This window comes from Parasteatoda tepidariorum, chromosome 7, assembly GCF_982258835.1.
Source record: "Parasteatoda tepidariorum strain Cologne lab strain chromosome 7, Ptep-v5.0, whole genome shotgun sequence".
Lineage (NCBI taxonomy): Eukaryota > Metazoa > Arthropoda > Arachnida > Araneae > Theridiidae > Parasteatoda > Parasteatoda tepidariorum.
The window spans coordinates 49,313,699-49,341,096 of record NC_141761.1 but is presented as its reverse complement, the minus strand read 5'-3'; the positions used below and the strand labels follow the sequence as shown (position 1 = coordinate 49,341,096).

At 31.6% G+C, this 27,398-nt stretch overlaps 1 protein-coding gene across 1 annotated transcript; it reads left to right on the top strand.

Moving 5' to 3' along the window:
- The first annotated feature begins 1,286 nt into the window (after positions 1-1,286).
- Positions 1,287-26,320, top strand: LOC122268984 (tigger transposable element-derived protein 4). The gene is made up of 2 exons (XM_043040134.3): positions 1,287-2,780; positions 26,201-26,320. Exons 1-2 carry the CDS (start codon positions 1,287-1,289, stop codon positions 26,318-26,320), a joined length of 1,614 nt encoding a protein of 537 aa, XP_042896068.2.
- The last annotated feature ends 1,078 nt before the right edge of the window (positions 26,321-27,398 follow it).

The following is a 27,398-nucleotide window of genomic DNA, read 5'->3' as shown; positions in this document are numbered from 1 at the left end:
GTAATTTCTGACAAAGCATTACAATCCACAACCATCTCTGAAATTATAGTATGTCTCTCTAATCCAGACGTTATAGGTGCGCCCCACACAACAGTCAAGAAAGGTTCAGATATTTTTACAACCCAACATATAATTTTAACTTTTAACACTGTTGTTCTACCAATTGATAGTGAGGCTGGATACCGAAATTGTAAAATACCTCCATATATTCCAAATCCTTTACGCTGTTTTAAATGTCAGACGTTTGGCCACTCAACCAATAATTGCAGAGGGAAAAAAACCTGAAACCGTCCAAACTGGACATTCCTACAAGTCCTGTTCATCTTCTGAAAAATGCGCCAACTGCAATGATGCAATGCATTCTGCAGATTCCTGACGAAGCTTAAAATGCAAGTCATGTTGGCTGTGTTGCTGTTATGGAAAATTTTACTATATCTGAAAAATTCTATCAATACTCTATCTGAAAAATTCCAAATTTCTTCCAATACATGATCCAGGAGTTCCTTTGTCTTCTGGATTGGGTTCAAAATTACAAGGCTACGGAGTTGAACATTAGTAGCCTTAAACCCTAAATCGCGTCGGCTGTTAAACGACGGTAATATTATAATACAGTAGACGCCGCTTAATGTGATCACGGTTAATGTTATCAAACGTTTAATGTTATCAAAATCGCTTAGTCCCGTCCGCTTAGATCAAAATACATTGAAAAATCCTCGTTTATTGTAATCAAATGTTCGTTTATTGTTATCAGTTTAGAGGTAAATTTTATTTTCCTGAAATCAATAAAAACAAGAAGGAAACTTTTTTTTTTGTGTTTTGTGAAGTGTTTCCTGAAACTTACCAAAAGTGCAAACGGGGCTCGTATGTTATCTTTTAAACACGTGTTATTATGAGGGGGGGGGGGTATTTTGCCATTTTCGGTAAAGCATTGTAAAATTCCGTAGCACTGAGCGATTTCAAATTCCCGGAAATCCTAAATAAAGAGAAAAGAAGACCTGCCACTAACGAGTCAATGTTTGTCACGAGCCCCTTTTTAGAAGAACTAAACAATGTGACAGATGATATGTCCCAGCCACTATAGGTGACCTTCAAAAGAGAACATTGTTTCGGGTATGCCACTTGACCTTGGCAGGTCGCTTAGCCAGTCGCTATTGGTCAAACAATAAAATTGGGGGGGGGTAGTGAAACTGCCTCAGCTAAGTGCTTAAAAGACGCATGTAGAAGATCAGCATACATTTTCACTTTACCATAGTTCATACGGTTTGTAACCTGATTTGTTTTTTATAATGGAAAGAAAACGGAGAGATCTTACTGTGAAAGAAAAGGTTGACATTTTAAATCGTTACGATAAATTGCCAAAAATGAGCCAAAGGAATGCTGCTGTTCAATTGAAAGTTTCGCAGCCGCTTTTGTGCAAAATTTTAAAAAATCGTGAAGATATCGAAAAAAAGTGCACTTTGAACGAAAATCTGAATTGTAAAAGAAATCGAGATGGAAAAGACAAAGAGGTTGAATCTGCATTAAAACTCTGGTTCACAAACGTTCGTGAGAGGGACGCTCGTGTTAATGGTCCAATTTTGCGCCAAAAAGCTGAAGATTTAGCTGCAAAATTGGGTAAAGGAAACTTCGTAGCCACAGAAGGATGGTTCCACCGCTGGAAAAAGAGGCAGAACATACTCTTCCGAAGGACACATGGTGAACAAAAAGATGCCGATAATGTAGCCGCAGATCAGTGGATTAAAGAAGAATGGCCTAAACTTATTGCCGAATATTCACATGAAGATGTATATAATGCAGATGAAACTGGCCTATATTTTCGTGCGTTGCCTGAACACACCTACATGTTTCAGAAGGAAAGTACGCAAGGGTGTAAAACCTCCAAGGAACGCCTAACTGTGCTATGTTGCGCTAGTATGACCGGCACTAAAGAAAAACTTTTAGTGATTGGAAAAAGTAAGAAGCCCCGCTGTTTCAAAGGTGTGAAAAATCTGCTGTGCAACAACAACTGCAAAACAACAATGCTGCCCGTCGATTATTTTGCCAACCAAACGGCGTGGATGACTACCACCATCTTTAACGAATGGCTGTTGAAATGGGACAAGCGACTAAAACGAAACATACTCCTGCTCATAGACAACTGCACTGCGCATGATGTAACTGTTTCATTAAAAAAGATAAATATCGTGTTCTTACCACCAAACACCACTTCTTTAATTCAACCGTGTGACCAGGGAATTATCCGCACCTTGAAGGCATATTACAGAAAGGAAATGCGTTCAAGGATCTTAGAAAATATGGAAGACCAAGACGCTGAAGATCTTAATGCGAACGCTCTAGCCAAAAAAACAAATGTTTTGGATGCCATACATTTGTTAACAATGTCATGGAATAATGTCTCGGAAAAAACAATTCGAAATTGTTTTAGTCATGGAGGATTTTGTCAACCAGAGGACAACAATGCTGCTGTAATGAAAGAAATGGAAGACGTTTTCAATTCCCCGCCCGATATGAATGCTGAGGATTTTGAAGCATGGATGGAGATCGACGAGAAGGTTGAGACTTCTACTTCGTTAACTGATGAGGACATTTGCGAAGCCGTATGTGTCAAAGATCCAGCTTCGTCACAAGATTCTGATGCCGATGATGAACCTGAAAGTGCTATCGAGGACAAAATTCCGACGCCTGCTCAGATGAGGGAGGCACTTCGAGTCTTACGGCTAGGTGTGCAAAACAAAGCCGACGCGGAACACTTTCATAAACATTATGATTATGAGCAATTCGTAAATGACTTGCTTCGAAAGAATGCTAAACAATCGACAATTGATGATTTTTTTTCAGTTAATAATTAACCTTTTGTATTTTGTATTGTTTTCTGCAGTTTATCATTAAATATGTAAGTATACTAATTCTTTTTCTTTAGTGTACATTAATTTCTATTAAATACTTTAGAGTCTTACAGCAACAACTCCTAATTTAAAATAATTTTTATTTTAATACGTATATAAAAAAATCATTTTTTAGCTTACTTTTTTTTTGTTTATTGTAATCAATCGGTTATTGTTATCAAATCATGTTCGTCCCGATGTGATCACATTAAGCGGCGTCTACTGTATTACATGTTGGCCCATGCAGGAATGACCGTGCTGATATTATGGCTAAAAGCACGATAAATGTAAGCAATGATCTGATAACAGCTTTTGATTTCAAACGAATATGTAAATCTACAGTACAACATGCTTGAGAAGAATGGAATAAACAAATTAATGTTGAACTGCATGAAATTTATCCTAATCTGACAACTTTAAAACAATGCACGTTGATCGCAAAACCCAGGTTATAATTAAGTGACTGCGTATTGGTCATTTCCGTTTTCCCACATGCATTTACTAAAAACTGAATCTGCACTTAGTTGTTCTTTATGTCGTGTCGACATTACTATCAAACATATTTTAACCGACTGCAAACGATTCAAACATTTCAGGAACAAACTTTTGGGCTGCTTTTATCTTGATCTTAAATCAATGCTCGGTGATCCTATACATCATAATCTTATTATGTTTGCCAAAACAATAGGACTATGTTCACTGCTTTAAAAAGAAAGCTTTTTTTAACCTAGTGGCTGGAGCAATATAGCTATTTCTGGCTCTTGTGCCAATAAACTCCAACCAACGCATGAGATTAAACTAAAAATTAAACAATTTACATCAATTAATTAGAATAGAAAACACAGTTCACCGTCAACAGACTACGTATTAAACAAACTTACGTGTCACAAATATTTAATTCTGAAAGAAATGCACCAATGAAGTAATTTTTGTCAAAAGTCTCTACACATTTTTTTAACTCAGTGTTTAAAATTTAAATTTATAAGACTGCAGTAATTTATCGCTTTTACTTCGAAATAATCGAATTTTAATATTTTACCTTGACATCAGGTTTTACAATACGATTTAGCTCTAACTTTAATCGATTTGATTCTTTTCTTTTGCTGTTAGCCAGGTTTATTTAGTTTTTACCAAATGAATTTTAATCTAGATGCGCTTTTGCGCTAAAAGATTACATCACTAATACGATTAGTCCTCTGAAATCCCACCGGGAAATCATAAAAACAATTTTACGAAAATTAGATAGAGCAAAAATTTTTTCAATCTTCTGATTCAATATATTAAAATACTAATATTATAGTTATTTAACGATATTCACTTTCAGGCAATAATTACTATTTATTGCTTTTCATATTATGAAAAACGTGGTATTAATATCTTCAAGACTTTATCTAGAATAATTTATAAATTTAGATTTCACTATTAACCTAATGCGTAAGTCAGAAAAAGAAATACTTGAGTTCTTTTTACTTAATATAATCGTGTTATTTCATTTTTCAAGCTACTTTATAAACAGCACGCCTTCCTTTCCTTTTTCTCGTCCAATTTTCTCCTAAATTACCTTACACATCAAAACTCGAGCTCTTTCTCTAAAATGCAACCATCTTTCTTATTTGAAAGGAGAGACGTATTTCAGCAGGCACAAGAAAGTAAATGGGAAAAAATTCTTTTCAATTTAATTTCATTAGCTGTTGAAAATATACACGCGAATAAAAATTGATTCATGTATTTCACTTATTTGATATTCTTGATGTAGTGTTTTTGGAAGGCAAAATGGAAGTAAAGATAAGAAAATATTGGATGATAAATTTGCCTGTCAAAATACACTTTGGAAGAATAAAGTGTAGTTGGGGGTATCCTCGTATACAGTATAAAGTCAGCAGCTTTATTTATTTTCTTTAATAAATGAAACAAATATTTATTTGGGAAAAAATTAGAATTGTGGAAGATGTCAAAAATATTTACCTAAGAATAGAAGTTTTAATTTATAGTACAGGTCAGACGTGTATAAATAGTTTACTTAAGAGTAAATACATTATAAAATCATGAAAGTAAACTTGTACTAATACAATATTCTCAATCATATCGTAATTAGCCAATATTTAATGTTAACCAGTTGCATGGTAATGTTAGCCAGTTGCAAATATTTATCTAACTAACATAATTATTAATTAATTATACTCATAGGCACCTCATCTTGATTTCCCCCTAATTTTTATTTTTCGAGAAACAGTCTTAGTTTATTGCACTATCTGATCAGTTAATCTAGATTAATTAATGCCGCATTTACATAACTGCTAATTTTGCGTTTGTTTTGTGAAAAATATTTTCATTGCTGACAGCATTTAAGCTTTCTTAATCGATTATTCACGTTAAAAATATTGATTTAAAATGATTTTGACAACTGTTACATTAATTACTCGTATATTTTTCTCGTTTCATAAGATAGTGATTGAATGTAAAATTGACGTAATAAAACATGGAATCTGTAAAAAAGCTTGTATTTAATTCAATCTTTATGCATTACATGTCAAACAGCAACTACGATGGTAATTTTTAATAAGGTAGCATCTTATAGACTTAGATTCCTAACTCTTAGACTTTACCTAACATAGGTTGAAACATATAATCAAAGAAAGACACTAACTTCAAACCTGATTTGGACCCTTTACCTGTATTGCTTCTACGTAATGCAAATATAAAGCTTACTAGTCTCAGAATCGGCCACACTCAACTCATCCATCTTTATCCACTGTTCGGAGAACTTCCTCCAACTGTAACGTTTTACTTACACTTCATCACATTTTCCCTTTGTCCCTGTTTTAACCAACATCTTATTACCTTTCTTAATAGCACTTTTTATTAATGAAAGATTTGTTAGGTCAATTTAATCATTCTAACATTTTCGCATTTCTGCCAGCTGTTGGTATTTTATATTGTATATAACTGTTTTATCTGATTTTATTCACTCTTACCCACGTATCGTTTTACCTATTTCGTGTATTTTGCGTTATTCCACCTTTTATCGGATTATATTGACTTTTAAATATACTTGTCTCTCTATTAACCGTTTTATTACCTTCATGTATTTTAAGAAGGCAAAATTGTAGCTTTCATTTTTCCTTTTGATCTGCATTAACGTACTGTTTGGTGTAGCGTGTCCTCCTTTGGATCTTGTGCCACTAACTTCTGCATTTAACTCAAATCAAGTCAAAGAGACAGACTCACCTCATAAGCAGTTTGATAACCACATCCACAAAAATTAATTGAATTCAAAACATAATATAATTCAACTAATCTAAACTAAATACTATTTTTTACCATTACATGGCCGAACCTGATGCTTCGATTAACAGAGTCCGCTATTAATGAAGCTTTGGAATAAAAGAGTCTGGATTTGCTTCCAGTACGTTCTAATTTCAACTAATACCTAAGTTAGAAAATTAAGTAGTTAAATTGGCATAACAGTTTTTACCCTATCAAGATGTATTTCTAATAAAATGATTTTGAGAAAATCAATTGTCTTCATTAGAAAGCAATCGGGTCTTACAACTAACACTAAATCCATGGTTAAGGCTTATAGTTTAAATTTATCTATAGTTACATTAATCTTTGATTACAATTTTTTAATTATCTAGATGTTTTTAAGTATTTTTTTTTATCTGGATGTTTTAATTATCCAGCTTCTAGATATTTTTCTTTATAAACTTGATTTCAATGAGGATTTGAATAGTATAAAATCGATTTAATCTAAAAAAAATCAAAATGCAATTTTTTTAAAAAATGTAGACAAATATGAGTTTTCTTGTTTTCTGTATAGAAGCATTTAAAAATATTTAAGGAAGTATAAGAGCTCTCCGGGATTTCAAAACCAGCATTTCAAATCATGGTTACATTTAAAATAATCCAAACAAAAAACTAAAAGTAACTTTTCTTAAGAGCAGTTTCTTTCCAGAAGGGAGAAAAGACATTTTAATCCTTCTTTTTCTGTAAGGACAAATGTCTAGCGTATGTCGCCTTCTTTTATCTATGGTGACAGAATAAGACAAGAGAGATAAAAGACGAGATTAGGTCTAGAAGAGGAGATACATCTGTCATTGTCATATCTCCACTTTTGTTTTACTTAGAAAAGTATTCTTTCCCTACTTTAGTTGAAACTTTTATACAGTGAAAGAATATAAAAGAGTTCTAAGAAATCTCCACCTTAGAAACTTGTTTCCTTGTATGTTTAAAATTCTCTACAAATAGAGTTTCTTAGTAAAGTATTCAGTAATAATGAAAATATATTAAAAAGGTATTTAGAACGACAATATTGAGATAATATTAACACAAAAGAAAAAAGTTGGATGTACAAGAAATGTCTAGTTTAAATAAAGTTTTATTAGGAGATGATTTTGTCATAGGGACAGTCAGAAATCTTATTTTTTTACGCAAGATTTTTTGTGAATATGAATAAGTTTATTTCTATGTATTAACATTTGCTTCTACCCTGTTTTATAATGAACTATGCATCTATAAAATATATTTTTGCAAACATATTTATTAATTTCATACGCCGCTTGCGAGACAAATCGGTTAATTTCTATAGGAAAAATTTATTTTACTATAACAAATGCTTTCTTTTGATAAAAAGCCACGATGGCTCAGTGGTAAAGGTACTGAACTGTCATTGCGAAAAACTTTGATTCGATTCCCAGCGGCAGCTTGAAGCCCGCCCAGCTCGGATCGACGAGTACCAGCATGTCTGCGTTGTAAAGGCGGCCGGTGAGCAGTATTTACCAAATTTTTTAAATTATGGAGTTGGCCACAAAATTGTAGAGCCTTTGCCTCAATGATCCCTTTGGCCCAAAACGGGCTGTTGCAGGGAGGATTTACTTCCGTGATTAAAACTAATATTTCTTATGTATCGGCATGCCTATAAACTCTTTTCAAAGATTTGCTTTCTGTATCTAATAACATGCTCTAGTAACGATAATAATGATAAAAAACAAATGGGATTACCATGATATTTAGTGTTTCTTCGCCTAGAGGTGCTCGGAGGACCTTTCCCCTCAGGGGGTTTGCCTTCTTTAGGTAAACAATGGGAGTCATTGCCAAATTTTTTAGTGAGGGCTTTTCGTCTGCGTTTGATTACCATCCTGTTGTATCGGAAGCTGATAGGAACCACCCATGTGTTTGTAATGAGTGGGGACCCGTGTCCCTGGAAAATGGGATCCTGGTAGTTGAGGGACATCTTGGTATCCCAACACACTGCTTTGGCCCAGGCTTCAGGTTAATGGGAGGTGCATATTGACCTGTTTGAATCAATTTTCTAGTCACGAACGTCATCTGTTAGCTCGGGCCAAGCCCGGGGTCACCCTCTGGGCACCAGGTTAAGGGTGCAGGCTGCTTAAGGGGTGACTGGCGGGCATGTAGCTATTGGTAAGCATCAGCGTTTAAGTAACGGATTGGCGTCAGAACCAATTTTTTACTTGCAACTCCTTAGTTGGATTCCATGGTGGATGATGCCACCGATAGTGGAAGTGTTTTGAAATTTTTTATTGCTAAAAATGGTGACAAGGTGTTTAATTTTGCACACCATAGCAAAAACAGTGGTAGAGCCCCCTCTGACCATTAGAACACACACGATATTTCACAATTAATTTGACAAATCCAACAGTTCCAAACACTTTATTTACAAAAGTTACGCCACAAGACTTTTCTCTCAGTATAGGGATAAGTAGCCTCTGTCAAGAAATTGCTTTTGGGTGATCTTTTAGTTGAGGACTCTAAAAAAACAAGCTGATATCCTATCCACATGCTCAAACATTTACTCATTTATAGTAACTGTTTCCCGTCATAAAACTCTCAACACTTAACGAGGTGTAATATCAGAATTTGAATTCCTCGGTGATGCAGTGGAAACAATCACAGAAGAATCAAAAGAACAACATGCAAGTGCAGTCCGTAGGAAAAAGATACGTAGGGATGGTAAACTCTTCCCAACGAAACTTCTAATCCTTACTTTACCATAGAAACTATCATCTTTGGTTAAGCTTGCCTGGCATAACTGCCCTGTGCAATCATATGTGCCAAACCCATTAAAGCGCTTTCAGTGCCAAAGGTTTGGACACTCTAAACCATCTTGTCGTAGCCTATTTGTGCCTATTGCTCTGGTTTTGACTATAGTGACACATCCTGAAAGCTGTCAGCCCTTTGTATTAACTGCAAGGAGGCGCTTGCAACATACTCTTGAAGTTGTTCAAAATAATCCCCAGAAAAAAGTGTCAAAGTATTGCAAAACGTAACTTTCAGTTAAGCCCATCGAATAGCCACCGCCAGCACTCCTCGTCCAGGTGTGTTTTATTCCACGACTACTAAGACTTCCTTAAGCTCTGTCAGCACGCAAACAGACCGTTTACCTATGTCTTCAATCTCTCATAATCAGTTTCAGGCTACTACAATTCAAAAACCACAATTTCACTTTAATGCTACTTCTACTTCGCACAGAACCACATCACATCCTGCCACATCATCGCACAAACAGTGCATGATGTGCGCATGCGCACCAAGCGCATGAAAATCGAATTAATAATATCGTCCTCTTAGGCATTTTCACTGTTGTTTATAGTTGATTCTTCCATCCGAAATCGTAGCCTACATGACCTGACATGCACAACTTACTTTAGAGGGAAAAAAATAAGAGTTGGTCGCCCATCTACAACAATTACATGAATTTATTTTATAATTACGTACTGTATGCTATAAATAGCTCTATATTCTAGTTCATCACCTTAGAAGCAAAAAACGTTTTTATGTGACGTTTGTGTGGTTTACCAGACCTTGTTTTATCGAAATACATGATTTTATGTGTTCTACAGTACCAGAAAAAGGCAGAAATTGCTATATATTTCATTTTATTTATGTGTGCAAATTAATCCATTAATTGTACTCACGCTCAAGTGTTATAATTTTTGTTAATTAAAACATCAATTCGTTAAGAAAAGAGAAAATTAATTACTTTCTTCATTTCAGCACAATTAGTTCCATTTATGAATAAATGATAAAACTAGCTTTATCATTATTCAAAAAAATATCGAGTTGAAAATAAGTTTCGATAATTTAAAATTTTTCCTCTCAAAATCAAAACACTAGGACTAGGATAATTTTTCCTCTTTTTCCGTAAAAAAAAATTCTGTACAACAGTATACAACAGTTCATCACAACAGTAGAGGACAAATAACAAAAAACAGTGACTCCAAAGTTCCACTTTATAAATGTGCTTTAGAAACAGGTTTGCATTCTAAGATTAATCTAGTGAGCATAAAAAATATAAAATCTCAAGGAAAATATGCCTTTTTTAAAAATAAGTATAAAATTTTTCCGCTTTGATACAAATTGATAATACAAATACACTGAATTTCAGTATATTTCTAAAAGCTTTTTATAAATCTTTTGAGCAAATGAACAAAAAGTCTGATTTAAAAGATCTTTTAGTCTGAGTAAACTCTTTTTTTTTATTTAGTTACACTAAAAGGAAACTAAAGACGGCTAAGTGGTAGGCTTTCACCCTTTGAAAAGACAAATTTCTTTTATAATTTAGAAATCAAAAGAGAAGATCTATTCCTTTTAACAGCAAGAGGTAAAGGGTTGTTCAGAATATTTTCAATGTAGCAGAAAGAGCGAAAAGGCTTTAAGGTTGTTGAAAAGATAACACATAAATTTTCTTTGGACTTCTCACTTGCTTTAACGTTCCAAACATTACGATATAACATACGTTTATGTATAAGAACTGAATATAAATTATTTCAGAGGATTTCTATTTTTCAATATTTGCAATAAGGAACAACACAATAAAACCTGGGTATAATACCTATCCGAATTTAGTGTTAAAAAGTTATAAAAAAGTGGTATTTTGAGATTAAATTTAGAGTTCATACACACTTTATAAGGTGTAGTTAAATCTGAACTTAAACGGGAAGACTTACACCAAGTTCAAATGAATTTAATTATTTAAGCTTCCGAAAATACCAACAATGCCGTATTTTGAATTTCGCAATACTTTATTTACATCAAGGAAGAGTAGGCCAAAAAATGATTCTTCGTGATAATGTTCCAAAGGTAACTGTTGTAATGTTAAGCCAAAAAGAACATTCACGTGGGCACTATACATTTGATTTAAATTTTTGGTTGGGCCTAAACACATGTTCTTATCCTCGAGTTACAAGTATCCAATTGATATTTTTGGCAGCATATTTCGATATCGTATATTTTAAACGTTTTAGTAGGATTTAAATTTATTCTTCAATATTGAAATTCTTTTTCTTTAATAATTAGTTGAACAGACTGAATAATAAATATTTTTAAGAAATGAAAGATACCTTGTGAAAAAAAATTCTATGTAAAATTGCATTTTATAAAAAATTTAGCAACGGTATTAAAACTGAATCATGTAATGATGCTTTTAGAATATTTTTCGGGTTAAAATCATCATTTATTTAGTTACTTTTAGGTTTTAACTTCCTCTAATTAACGAGATAAATAATAAATGTTATTGACCAGTGAGCTTATTCTTATAGCAGCTAAAAAATAAGGTATAAGAGGAAAATTTATTGACGAATAAATGATTTCTTTTATAATTCTTTAAGAGTAATCGAGACTATATTAATGATATTTAGCAAGAACACACTACTACTTTGGATGTTTTTTTAGGGATGTTAAATAAATGTACACTCTAAGAGACTAGTATTACTTTTCACAATAAATTTGACACTAATTGCTTTTGAGAATTCATTTCTTTTGAGCTTTGTAAATAGAAGAATGTACCTGTCGTTCGATTGAAAATGAAGCCATTTTTATTTTCGTATATCTAGAACGTTCAAAGCAATTTTTATTTCTCAATATACGAAAATAGTTTTTTCGTATATGAAGAATAAAAGTCTTAGAAATATCTGATTTCTTTATTCAGGGCAAATATTTTAAGAAATACAATTGTAAACACATTTTTTCTTGGAATTTTATATTTTAATAGTTCTTCAGCATTTGTAATTGTTTTTCTATGTTTTGCAGAATTTTTATCGTATTGGATTGTTTAAAAGTACCCTTATAGTTGATTTTCCTAGATTTAAACTAACAAAGTGCTATTTAAAATTTCGGCCCACCGTTCGCTGCCCCCCTCCCCGGTAACCGCTTTTCAATTTTTCTTGTTTCTTAAACGTTGATATTTTCCACCAAAACACAGCATTTTATTTTTTTTTAAATTTTCAATTATGGTAGCTTTATGTAAGAACATTTTGTTAATATGTTTATCGTAACGAAATGAACGATTACTTATATTTGGAAAAACAATCATCAGTATTTGAAAAAAAAAAGAAAAAACTAAGAGGAATACAGATTGGGGCACTCAATAAGAAGAAATAAATTTCTAGAAATTTTACTCGTTGACGAGATTTATTCACCTTATTCTCGACCGCGTTTTTTGTTTTTCACGGTAGGGGGCAGTATTTGTAGAGGTTGTTTCAACTTCCGATTTAAGATTCAGGTATAAGAATTTCTGCTGGTGTTAACCAAATTACGTAAATCCGCATCTTAACTATATTGTAATTGCAAATAAATTTAGGATAATTTCCTAAAGTACTTTTTTCATATCTTTATATGATATTTTAAAATATGAAGAACACATTTTTTCACAAAATCACGGCACAAAAATTAAATTAGGAGAAACTAAGTATTCCGAGTATTTACAAACAAATTTAGAGCGTCAAAAAAAGAAATATTCACTTTAATGTTATGACGTCGGAAGAGGACCTCAAGACTTCCCGTAGCGTTTGTTTGTTTTTTAGGATAGATGGTGATAGGAAACTGCTTTAATCTTTCTTTATTATTTTCTTTTTTACATCTTTTGCTATAAATGTTAAGATTTATATCTGGCAACACGTAATCTCTCTCGCTTCTTTGATTGACTTCAACTCGAGCGCTAGCTTATAAAATAAAAAAATAAAGATCTTGTTAGGAAAAAATAAGTATTCTCCAACAATGGATAAATAGTTAATATTTAAAGTAAAAAAGGTGGAAAAAAGGGATTTCTATTTGCAATAACTTTCAAAGAAATTGAAATTTCGATAAAAAAAACATTTTGCTAAATTCATAAACAAATATGGCCTTTTCAGCTTACAACATTTCAACTCCATAGATGCATTCTGCGACCTGTAGAGTGGCTCATATCATATTTTTTCCTGCAAGTCAACAGTTAAATAATCCTCGAACTAACCATCGAATGTTTATTATTGATTAATTGTTTTATACCATTGTACTTCCTGTGTTCACTTTTCTTCACATCATCTTAATTTCAAACTTCTAAATCTTATAGTTTTTGCGCAGTAAAACAAAATGAAACGTTAAGTTAAACACTCAAAACAGCGACAGCAGTACTTACACTTTTTTTAATATCGAGAAAATCAGTCACTTGTTTACTGTCTAGTTAAATCATTATTTTTTTAGTGGTGAGAGCATTTCTTTTAAATCTGCTTGAAGTTTTTTAATCTAATAAATTACTTATAGCTTAAAACTGGAACCTATGAACCTCAAAAATTGTTCTAATTATCTTGCAAAATTTTGCAGAAATTTTTTTAAAATAAATAAGTAAAAGGATTGAACTTTGGAGAAAGAAAGATATTTGTTTGAAAAAATCTTTTCTCCGGGTTCCTAGCTTGGAGATAATGTATATTTAATAGCCTCGTAATTGCCATTAAAGCACATTTTTATACCACTTTCTTAAGAATTCAAAAATAAATTATCCATTTTGTAGTTCTTCAATGGAAATCGATCTAAGTATTAATATGCATGACATGATGAACGTCTAAAATATTTTATCTGTATTTAAATAAGGTATCCCTATTTGTTAAGATTTAAATTTGATTGTTTGTGTGCAATAATGATTTGTCTGTTATCCTTAGTCCAAATGAATGAATCTTCAGGCACTTTGACCCTCTCATTATACACCGAGGGAAAATTATGAGCAAAACTACCAAAATATGGTAAAATTCACAGTGTTTCTGTCTCCATGAGAACACCAATAACCACAGTAATTTTTACTGAGGCGCTTTGGGGATGACTACAGGTAAAATCAACAATAAGATATGGTCTTGTTACTTTGCTGTTTTGTAGCAAATGTGGTAAAAATTTGGAGCGATACGATAACTCACGATTGATCGCAATATCTTAGAGCTTGGCATAAAAAAAAATTTATTCGGTTAAACTAACTTTTCAGTTTTTTAATTTTACTAAATGTGTGGTAATAAGAATTATAGTTTTTAAAATCAGGATTTCCGGTAAATGGTTACCAATATATATCTTTCTGAAATTGCCAGCCACTTACTTTTGTCGCTACTTTTTATTTAGTCGAAATAAATGCTTAATGAGTTCCATTGAGTTATGAATGCCATTGAGTTAATATTTATATTTTTAAAATATCATGATAATAATTCTTGAGAATAAAATATTGAGCCTTCCTCCCCACCCCCTCTGTTTTTTTATATTTTTTTTAAGGAAAGCCTTTTTAAAAAGCCGTGAGTAAAATCTAAATTTTGTTGAAGCTTGTTTTCTTTTTCTTTTGTGCCATTAAATCATACATTAAATTAAATTCAATTCCATGCATAAAATAATGTCAAATACCATTTTTTTTCAGTACAGTATTGAATAAAAATATTTAAAACTCTTAAACACTTCCTGAAAATGTTTCTTAATCTCCCCACTGAAAATAGTTTAATCAAGAATTTCTCTTTTTACTGTTCTTATTTTGTAGCTTACCTTTATCTCTTTTTATATTTATCTCCAAATATTCCCATCGTAAGAACTATGCAGTGGATATAAAAAGACCAATGACACCACCAAAATGAGGTTTTGTATGGTCGTTTCCTAGATAAAGCGGTAGTCGTGATAAAAAATAAAATGTTTCCGGAATTTTATAGGAAACGTGCTTCAGCACTATATTACCAAGGATTTGATAAAAGTAGGACCTTCGCACAGCAGACATTGTTTTCACGACATAAAAAAAGTAAATAATTAATTTTTCAGTTTAAATGTCCAACCAAAATAGTTTATTTCCAATTATGTGCTGCATATGTAATTTATATTCTATAAAAATTTTCTAGGTAATTTCTATTATACATTTCTTTGTTATTCAGCTATTTTTATTTCAGAAAACAGTAAGATAATAAAGATTTATTTGAACTATTAAAGTTAAGTTTATTCATAGATGCCTATAGGGGCTACGGATTGTCTGTAGTATTTCATATTTATATCTAAACTGGTAATGAATCTTATATATTTCTTTCAATTTCTTGGACTTATAAATTTCATTCAATATGATTTTGTCCATCACTAACTGCAAATAAATCAATTTTTTTCACTGTCAGAAATTTTTCGGAAAAAATGGCTAAATAGCAATTTATTGAATGGTAATTTTACCATATTTAATCAAAGCAGTCAAATAACCATAAATAAAATGGTAATCAAACTGTTAAATTTGACAAAAACTGTTTATTAACTGATTTCACCTAATACGGTTAAACAACCAGAATTTTATCGCACTCACTAGAACCACCTAATGATGCTACTTAAATCTTTGCAACTGCTTACATATCATAGCCGAGCTGGCTTATCTGTCATTCTCATGACCGGCAGAACTGGAGCTCGAGTCCTAGTGTTGACACCACAATATTTCCTTAATTCCTTAACCTTACGAAAGGCTAAGCTCCTATGTCTAGTTAAATAATTAAATTTTTCTTTTTTTTGTACGATTTTGAAAAATGCTAGTTATAAATGGTTAAAAAACCGTATAGTTTTATAATCATGGCTTCATAACCATACTTTTTGTAAATGGTTTCAAAACCATAAAGGAAAAAAAAATGTTCCTTACCGTAAACTTTACTGTTAATCGGATAGACAGACAGCTGCCATTTATTTTACCGTGTATGCAAGGGAAAGTTATAGCAACGAAAATGAGTGTAAGCCATAGAAATTGGACACGTGCACTTCAAGTAGAAGAGGAAAATTACAAATACCCACACATGTAACCTGTGACGTTAGCACCAACTGATCGCTTATAAGCAAAATGGCGTATTAAAGTTTAGCTAAGTTTCACTAGATACGTTAGAATGTTAATTAACATGAAATTAACTAAGGACAGAGTCATATCGCGCATTGAATTTGCTGAAATATAAATTTTTCTCGTCCACGTCTTTTACTTAGCTTAGATTTATTACTTGTTTGTATTCTATTGTTAACCATGATATATTTGTATTTCGTTCACCTGGCAATTTTGATGCATACATAAATTTATGTTCTACATAGCTTCGTGACTGTCTTTGTGTTAAATAAGAAATAGCTAGCAAAATAATTGAAATATTTGTGAAAGAATATAGAATGTACTTAAGATTTTATTTTTGTCGTATGCCTGCTTAGGCAGTGGGGGTGCGATTGTTCCTGTTTTTCAGTGGCGCCATCTATGGCCAGGAATTCGACTTCTGCCACGCCATTCACTCAACCTTTCTGATGCAAGGACTGTTCCCTGCCTCCTACACAGGCCTGTCGGGACTTAAGACTTATAACGAATACCTAAGAGAATTGAATCATGACGGACTTGGCTTACTCGAAATAGATTGGAAACAAATGCTAACGTAAACAAATGTCACGTTTTAACAACCTATCAGGATAGAGAAACCCACCCTACGTCACTTGCAGGTAACTCATTGTGAGAAGTTTAGTTTATCTAATAATTATTATTTAGTTTATTTTAATAATTACATTGTCTTCACTATCATAAATTGCATTGTCTTTCACTACCACTTGGATTATACTTTCTCAGAAAGAAGTAAAATCTGGCAGGTCTGCTATTGTTTACACTTTGCTTTCAATTATTGTCTTTGCAATTTTTTAAAAATCTGATTAAGTAAAGTAATAAATTGATTTAAAATCATTTTAAGTAAAATATTTGCTTTCCTTTTTTCTTCAAAAATTCATTCACACTATTTCAGATAACTTATAAACTTTCGAAAGTGGATTCATTACACGAAAAATCATTTTTCACAACAAATGTTCAATACTGAAAATACGATTTTGTTAAAAAAATTATGTATAAAATTTCTCATTTTAAATTTCACTGCGATTAAAAACACCTAGATATCTTAGAACTTGTTTGTTTTTAATTGTTTACAGAGATATTAATAATTATGTTAAATATGCGTTGGGAGTTATATTAAGCAATTTTACTGTATTTAGAAGCAAATGTTTCCAGATCTAGAGATAATATTTTTGAAGAAAACTATAGAATATATCAGTTTTAATACGAATTACAAATTAAAATCAAGATAATTGTAAATTTCTTTAGTTTGCTGAAGTTCAGTTGCGTTCAGATTCAACCAAATTATCGATTCAATGAGATTCTCAATTGTAACATAATGAGCAATATAGCAAATGTCCAATATATTTCTACGCGATAGATAAAGTATAAAAATAATTGTTAGTCAATTAAAATACAATAATAAATTTAAAGTAATGTAAAGTTTTTAATCAAATAAATAGATACAGAATTTTTCTTTAAAAAATAGGTGATTGGTTTAATTAATAGTTAAAAGAAAGCAAAAGAATAAAGAGAAGTCATTTAACAAAATATGTATTAAAAGTATATCAATATTAAACATTAATATTTTTTGACTATCTGATTATCGGACCAATTAATAATTTTATAAATTTAAATTTAGTAAATGAGTAGAAAACATAACGATCGCAAATTAAAATACTGATTATAATATGAAATTAATGCATTATGAAGTACTGTAAAGGATTTTTAATCATATATCGAAATTATTATCTTAAATTAGAGCAATAAATTTAAACAAGAAAATAACAGGAATAAAATTTATGTTGTATGCTATCAATTAAAATATAAATTTGAATTTTAAATGTCTGAATTATAATTGTTACGAAACTACTGTCTAAACTCTTAAACCTACACTGTCTTTGTCTTTTTCATTCAAATAAAACTTATTATATTCGTTAACTAAGATGTAAATTATTGAAGGAAGATATTTAAGACAAAGCGAATTTATAGTTAAACTTTTAACTATTATAATTCTAGATTTAGTTTTCCAGAAATTAGTTTGTTTTGTTTATCGAGAGTATGAATCGTTTAAATTGCAAATTATCAGAGAAATAAAAAAAAAAGAGTATAAAACACCCCATAACCATTAAAGTGAAAAAGAGCTCAAATGTGTAAACCATTTTTCCTTGCGTTTCAATAAAAATAAATACGGTATTTAAGACTGTAATTCCTGTTTAGGGCTTAGTTCTTCAAATAAGATTTACATAATGACCCATTTCAGGAGTAAGGAAAACATTACTTGGAATTTGTTCCAGTAAGTAAAAACAAGTAACAAAATAAGTTGTTTCGTTTATCCAATGGCTTTGTTTATGAATTATTTTCAATGATTCTAAAAAAACTAGTTCAAGAGGGTTTTTCAATTAACAGTTACAATTTAACAAAACATGATTATTTAATTAAGAAATTCTTAAAATATACTTAACATTTTACATTTCTAAATTGTGCATTCACACTAATGACCACTTATTTTATACTTAAGAAAGGAATCAGATTTTTAGCCTGGTTAGCAGGGCTTTGGGCCCATATCCAAGTGGTCGTGAGTTCGATTCTCGCTGGTCGAAGACTCCCGGTGTAGTAAATGGTGACAGTTACATGTTAAATCTGTCCGGTTAGAAAGTTCTCCATGTTTCTAAATCGAATCCTAACTCTGGCGGCATTGAATTGGAGATTGACTGTTCTCTGGTTCAGGTCAAATTTACGATCTAAGGATGAATGAATGCATGAACGGATGTACGATTGGGCGTGCCTTTTAAACGGGTTCATTTATGTGTGTGACAGAAGTCTATTTTTTAATCATAGATGGCGCCATTGGAAAACAAGAAGCGCGCTCCTTTGTTTTAATGATTTATGACGACAACAATTGGGTTAAAATATGTTTTTCAGTGAGCGGTTCCTTACAATTGGAAAACTCTGTTTCTAGAAGTATGGTATTGTCAGTAGTAGAACTGTACTTCTTAAAACCAGTCCGTTTGGAAGATAAAATATTTCCATTTTCAAGTAAATAGGTCAGTCTGGCATTTAAAATTCATTCTAAAAGTTTCCACAAACAGCTGGTAAGAGCTATGGGCTGATAGTTATTAGGATTTTTGTGATTTTTGCCTGGTTTGAGGACAGTTATTGCGTATGATTTGCGCCAGTTAGAGGACTATTTAATAAAGGAAAATTTTCTGTCGATCCAAATTCTGTTGAAAAGTTTTAGAATTATTTGTAGATGTATATCTTAAAGGTGCTTAAATATGTTACTATGTGTATTATAATGGAAGGGAGAAGTAGATTTACAAAATTTAATTGCTATTTTAAGTTCAATTAAAGTAATTTATGAGTTGTAATCACCTACTGGTTCTGATGGATATTTAAGTATAGTTTTTTCAGCTATTGCTTTATGTCTTTGTAAGGAGGTTGAATGATTTACTTGGCTTGAAATCTGAGGGAAGCTTTCAACCAAGATCTTTAGTTATTTCTTTTTTATCAGTTATTTTCTGGTTGTTTATTTCAAAATGAATTACAGGTAAAGTTGCATAATAGCAAGATAATGTTTTAATCTTTTTTCAAAATTTTTTAGAGGAAGTATTACTGTTCATTTGGACTTGAAGTACTCCTGAAAAACCTTTTCAACTAATGAGCTCATCTTAGGCTGAAGCTACGGATTTCGGGCTGACCATGTCTTTATTAAAGACATTACAATTCCATTGTATTTATAATTTTATTCATTTTCACAAAAATTTCACAATTTTCGTACCGTTTTACATACTTCTTGTATTTTATATTATGTCCATACATTTTATCTTAATTTATTCACATACTTTTACTTTGATCCTACAATAATTAAAAAGTAGCACGTACTTCAGTTCTTGATGTATTTCATCGTATTGCTTGGCGCAGCATGTTCTCTTTAGTACTTTGTGCCATTAAACCCTACATTCAATGATTTCATCAATCAAAACCATGCAATCCATTGTGAGCTCATAATTTTTTTCTATTTTTTGTTTTCTCATTCTTGCTTTGATATAGCACCATTTAATTTCATTATAACTAGTCTAAATTACTCATCCAATTTTATGTTTCATTACTCATTGTTAACCCTTCCTCAGAAGAATTGCTTTGACAATTTTTATTAATTTTGGATAATTAAAGTCCTTTCTGACATGTGTAAACATGTTGTTTAGCTCATCATCTCCTCATTAAACTAGTGCTACTAAACCCTACATTCAATCAATCAATGAATTTAACTAGTCTAAATACTAATGTTATCTTAATTTAAGAACAATTCAATTACTAATGCTATTACTTGGAGAACTTTTAATTTGAAGCAGTATATAAGACAAAATTTGGAATTCGGAGCATTTCCTATTGTTTCTTTAGTCCATTAACTTAGTCTTAATCAATTTGTGAACATTAGACTAGTATTTTGTCAATATTCAGTAATTTCGGCAGAATACTTTTAGCTATTCTGCTTGACCACATGGTACATACAAATAAATACGCCAAAAACATTTAAAAAATATATATCCGCGCTTGAAGAAACTTATTACTGATTATTATGAAAAGTTGTATAAAAGGAATTTTTGTCCTTGGCGTGGAATTTATACCTTGTCATTTAAACTACCCATCTTTAATATTAATTGTAAATGAATTTTTTCAACAACTAAACAAAATAAAGCATATGGTGAGGAAAGCTCCTTTTTTGCTCGTTTTACAAAAAATCCATGAAATATTTCACGAATAAAGAAATTAATTAGCACGCTTTGTTTCGGTTCTTTTTACACGTATTAAGCACAATTACGCATAGTATAAGTTACAGAAAGTAAAAAAATCAGAAATATTAAAATTATTTCTGAATAGCGAAGGCGAAATAAATAGAAACTTTAATACCTTTGTCATCTAAAATGATATATGTCTTTGCAATGTCACCCTTTCAAGCTTGGTGACAGATTAAGCTTAGATAAATAAAAGACATGATTTTCTCGACAATGAGAAATATTTGTCAATGACTTTCCTTTCTTTTTTTGTTTCTCGTTGAAAGTTTTTCTTTTTTAGAAATGTTTCGCTTATAAATAGCATGCTTTTTAATGCATGTATTCAATTTTCAGTTATAATAGTTTTTATTAAAAAAAAACTCCATCTTTAAGCTTTTAAGTACTCTTTGAAAATTATGAGCCAAAAAGGGTACACTGCATGAGCACTGGGTTAATAAAAATCTATATTTTAAAGAGAGGAAAATTATCTGGTGTCTTATTATATTATGAAACAAAGATTTAAGTTTAAGCATTCCCTTTATTTTTGAGCTTAAAAAGTAATAAAAGTTAGATTGGTTTAAATAAACATATCTTGGATAGTACCAAATTCAATGAACCCCTGATATTTATACCTAGTATAATAAATTCAGCTTTTAAAGGCAATACCATTTTGAAGGTTACGACTGCATGCTTCTCAACTGTAGCTAGCTTTTTTTATAAATGTATTTCGAAATCAGATTTATGGTGTAGTATAGCCAAAACTGGCGATTGCGGCAGAAACTTCTAGACTAAGTTTTTTTTTATTGACCTGATTTTTGGTAAATAGACTAAATTGTTGAATACAGCTGAAATAAAAAAAAACTTTTATCTTTTTTGTTTTCTTCATTTACCTTCTGATTCGTATTAAATCCTTTGGTTTAGAGCAGCATGTCTTACTTGGCTCTAGTGCCTTTAAATTCTACATTCATTTCAATGCATTTTTTTTGTCGTATGCCTGTTTAGGCAGTGGGGGTGCGATTGTTTTTCAGTGGCGCCATCTATGACCAGAAATTCGACTTCCGCCACGCCATTCACACAACCACAACCCGTTTATAGGGCAGGTCACATTCACACCCATTTACACACAAAGGAGAAAGGACATAGAACACACAGAGAGAGAAAGAAACATCCATACCTTGCCCGGGATTCGAACCATACTCAAACAAGTGATCTATGACCTCAGCGCCAGCTAATCTTTATCAGCAAAATGACGTATTAAAGTTGAGCTAAGTTTCTCTACGTAAGGAATATTTTGTAACTTTAAAGGTGTTTAGTTCATGTGAGTTTTCATTCTTGGCTATAAGATTTAAAGCTTTTGGTTTGGAAGACCTGCAAAAAATAACTAAAGAAAACAAGTATTTATAAAAACTCTATGCCAGAAAATCAAGCAAAAAACTTGTAACTTGTGTCGATTCCTTTAGTTGTTATTTTTAATAACTGTATAAGGTTTCATAAATCTAGAGTAAATATTTATGAAGATATGGACATTTTTATAAAAAAAAAATTATTATTTTCGTCATACGTTCCTTTGCTATAACTTCATAAATATTCAATGGAATGAAACAAAATTTTTGGAGAAATTTTAGATTAATTACAAAATTGTTCAATTAGATTTTTCCAAAACTCGTTCAAAATTTTGCAAGATAATAAGTTAGTTCTTCTATACTGAGCATGCACAGAAACAATTTAAAAAAGTTTTTCATAATTCTGTTGTGAATCTTATTTGAGAACTAATGAAAGAAGTTTGATTTGAGTATCTTAAAAATTTAAGAAGTTTCAAGCAATTTTCTAGGAAGTTTTTGTACCTTTCAAAAGAAAGCTCAAAACAATTTGGTATTTTTCACAAGTTTTATTTTGTATCATAAGACAAAATTTCATAACAGAAGATATTACTTTATAGTACTCGTCCGGAATCCAATATGTGATGATATAATAAAAGAAAATATGTGAAAGAAAACATATCTTTATGGGGATAATCTTCCCTAATTCCGACCCCATTTTTAATAAATCTTGTTTAACAGTACGAAATGAAATCTGTAAAGAAACCCTTGTCATTTTGAGCTTTGTTTTAAAAAGTACAAAAACTTCTTAAATTTTTAAAATATTCATATCAGACTTTTTTCATTAGTTGCCAAATACGACTCACTACACATTAATATTAAAAGGAAATTTTTTTTTTCTGTCCGTATGTAGCATGAAAGAACTATATAAAATACTCGTATCTTGCACAGTCCTTAACGAATTTTTTTTTTGAAATTTTAAATCAAAAATCTTGTAATTAATTTTAAATTGTTCAAAAGTTTTGTTTAATTCCATTAAATATTTTTAAAGTTACAGTGAGTAAACGCAAAAAAAAGAGTTTTTTTTTTTAAAAATAAAATTGTTCATATCTCCATAAATATTTAAGCTAGAATTGGGTATAATATAGCCTACGTCACAGGTTGTGTTGTTCCTACTAAATTTAACCCATGAACGGCATTTTCTGCGAGCCTAACTTCAAGCCACAAATAAACAAACGAAGTGTTCGATCGTTTAAATAGCTGCTCGCCAGATTTTATTGCATTATAAAGAAAAGTTATTGAAACTAAATACAACTAAATAAACAACAACAACTAAAACAAATAACAACAACTACTAATAACAATAACTAAATAAACAACAACTAAATTCCATTCGTTTAGCATTGCGTCATATGTTGTTCCTACTAAATCGAAGTAGTTGTGTTTTTTTCATATTATACCCAATTACGAAATTTCATGCACTTATTAAAAATAGCAACGAAAGTAGTAGATACAAGTTACAAGCTTATTGCTTGATGTTGCGGCATATGGTGTTTAAAAACGCATATGTTCTTCCGTAATTTATTTTAGGTCTCTCAAACCTCTCTAAGCTTTAAATCTTATTGCCAAGTATGAAAAATCGCATGAACTAAACACCTCTAAAGATACAAAATGATCCTTTAAATATTTCTTGAAAAATTTAAAAAAATGTCAAAATCTGAAAGTGTCTCTTCCATTATTCTAGGGTAATGTACTTAAGGGTGGGGCAGCCCCAGAAACGTTTGAGCCCAATGTGTCGCGATGTATCTTTTTTCGGCACATTATAACCCCCCCCCCATTCAATTCAATTTCTAAACAGAATGCAAATCTTTGATATCAGAATAACTTTATTTTGTTCGTTCCCAAAGAACTTAATACTAACTTATTAAATGTTGCCGAATATAAGCGTTTTGTTTTTTTAAATCTTTTTCTTCTTTTGTATAACATTGTTTAAAACTTGCGGTATTAAAATTTTTTTTGAACACGTGATGTTTTATTGTTAATTAAAAGTTTCGTGATTTTTTTTTACTCTAAGTTGTAACGTCTTGGATTTTTCTGACATTAAATAAAAGCTCAAAAAGAAGTTCTTGGAATAGTGAAAACAAACCCTCACATGATGAAATATAACCTACAATATGACTCATTTCTCAAAGAAAAGAATGAAGAACCACAGTGACACTAATTGAGTCATTTCAAGAAAAGACAGCTTAGAAACTAACAGGAAAGCTTTATTATAATTCTTCAGGACATGAGAGATCTTTTGAGCTTTCTTTTTTGATATAGTAACGAAAAAATACAAGGACAGACAAAACAAGGAAGATGAAAAGAAATATCCTTGTAACGCATCTTCTAAAGACGATTATTTTCAAAGATTTTTTTTTCTTCCCCGGTCATTGCTCATTACCTCTATTGTCGTTTCACACAAAAAGAACATCGAAGCAAACTTGATGGCTTTTTTCCAAGAAAATAAATGACAATGTACTATATTTTGTTAAACAGAAATTTCTAAAGAAATAGAAATGATACATAAAGAAGACGAATTAGAAATGAACACAAAGCATCTAAATGATTTAGTCATGTTAATTTCCTTTATAAATCTAATTGCTAACGTTGGTAAAAAAAGACTCATTTAATTGCAAAACAATTATAATTTCGTAAAAATTAGGACAGAAAAATTTTAATTTTATATATCAGTACTTTTTTAATGACAAATTTGTATCAAATGTAATGATGTCTTTGGTGACAGAAAAATTAAAAAAAATGCTGTTTGGGGAAAATTCTATTGAAACTTTTGCTTTTCTGAAACACTCTTATTGTTGTTTTTCTTCCAGAGTCTTAGAAAAAAGTTTTAAACAGTTTTCTCTTATTATATTCACTTTTGAACGCTTCTTTGTTGCTGTATACCATTTCATAAATTTCCTGTAAATTGTAGTTGGAACTATTTTCGTTTCATGCTTTTCAAAATCCATAGATTGCAGCAAACATATGATAGTTTTGAAACTCTATACTTGAATAAAATAATAATTTTATTTATAACGCCCATTTATTCGGTGTAAATTAGACTTTTTCTCTTACCTTGAAAGACGTATTGGAAATTTTTTTTTTCTGAAACAATTTTTCTTAAATATTTTCTAAAAAAATAAAATAATGAAATAGTATTAAAAAAAGAGAAGATTTCAAAAGACTATATTTTTTGTTGTTGTTGTTTCTAATGACACTTTTTTGTATTTTATTTAATGACCGCCGTTGAACAGTCGACCCAATTTTTGGGCTTACGACTACTAATGTTCAACGCCGTAGCCTTGTAATTTTGAACCAATCCGGAAGACAAGGAAACTCCTGGATCGGTACCCCCAGAGGTATTGATTTGTTATGGGAACATGGAGGACTTTGAGATTCGACAGATTTAACGTGCATCAGTCACCATTTACTACACGGGGAATCTTCGACCAGCGGGGACAGAACCCACGAACTCTTGGACATGGGTCCGGCACCCCACTGACCAGGCTATCCCGGCCTAGTAGCGACAATTTAATTTTACATAGATAAACTAGCAGCGTTACATTACAGACTCAAAGGATGGACATCAATAACAGTACAATATAAAATAGCTAGTCACGTCACAGGTATTTTTTTAAAATTTTTTTTATTTTTATTTATTTATTTTTTTCTTCTCTTATTTATTTATTCTTTTTTTCCATTTTTTATTTATTTTTATATTTAACATAAATGGCCATCACGGGTAGCTGAAAAGCTCCGGACTCACTGTCTGTCCCCGGGGACTATGAGCAGGGTCAGTGGTGTGGCGTGCGTGGTGATCAGTCACGTTGGCTGCTATTGTGAGCCAGTCCGTGGTTGATTGTGTGATACGTATGTTTTGTTTATGTTGTGTTGTGTGTTTTATCTATTTTTATTATGAGTAGTAGTAGTTGAGGCAGTGTTTTGGTGGATCATGATATAGATAAGTGTATTATTGTGTGTGCGTTTATAGACAGTTAGGCCATCTCTTGTTTGTATGGATCGAGCTTGTAGGTTTATTTATTTATTTATTTATTTTTTAATTATTATTATTATTATTAGCCTCACGGACAACAGCTTGTGTTGACTGACTGCCTGCCAAGTGTTTGCTGGTCAGAGATGGGGCCAGAGTGTGTTTCTATGCTGCAGCAATGGTTTGCTTGGAGTCCTGACACCTCATGATTGTATTTGCTGCCAGTATTTTTACAAAGTTATTATTAGGTTTATGACATATTGTCTGTGATGTTCCTGGTTATGGCTAGAATATTTATTAGTTTTTGCATAATATGCTTGTTTTTGAAACTGTCTGCAAATATCGTTCTGCCTTGTTCATTGGGTTTTTTGAGGTGGTACGATTCAGTTAGTGGGCAGTCATGTAGGTAGTGACTTGGGCTACCTGTGTCATCGCATGGGCATGTGTCTGTGTTTATTCGCTGCATCCTGTGTAAGAATGAGGGGAAGAAGCCATGTCCAGTAAGGAATTGTATTGCTGCTGGATGGCCTATGAGTCGGTCTGTGTCTACTTTAGGATAGTATGATTTTGTTGTATAGCCTTTTTCATTTTCGTCCCAGTATGCTTGCCAAATTTTTGTGTGATCTTTTTAAGTTTATTTCTTAGGCTCGATGGTGGAAGCAGAACACCGCTGGGAATCCCGTGACCTGCTGCTGCGTCTTTAGCCGTTAGATCCGCTGCTTCATTACCTATGTTAGCTGCCACCCAGTGTATTTGTGTGTTGCATTTTCTGACTAGGTGTTCCAGTTGTCTTTGTGTTGTTGCCACATGTGGGTCTTTTTGTTTCGTTTTTCTAATAGCGTGTATACTAGCCAGACTGTCTGTGAAAATTGTTGCATCTTTGTAGCTGTGTGTCTCTAACCAATTGATGGCTTCTTTGATGGCTAAAACCTTGCTGATGGCTAAAACTGCTTGAAAGGATTATTAAAAGTGATGTAGTTGCACTTGTTAATTGACAGTTTTAGGCTTTGTGCCTTACAAAAGTTGCTGAATTGTGTCATTGCCTCATTAGCATTTGATTCTAGGTCTTTCCTTGTTTTGCCTGAGACAATGAAGCTGTAGTCATCTACAAAGGCTTGTGTTTTAACATGGTCGTGTTTGAACTGTTGTAAAAAGATATCCGCAATTATAAGCCATAGTAGGGGTCCTAGACAGGAGCCCTGTGGACAACCCTTGTAGATATCGATTTTAGTTATATTAGTTTCACCGTTGAATTCAACTGACCTGTGTGAGAGGTAACTGTTGATT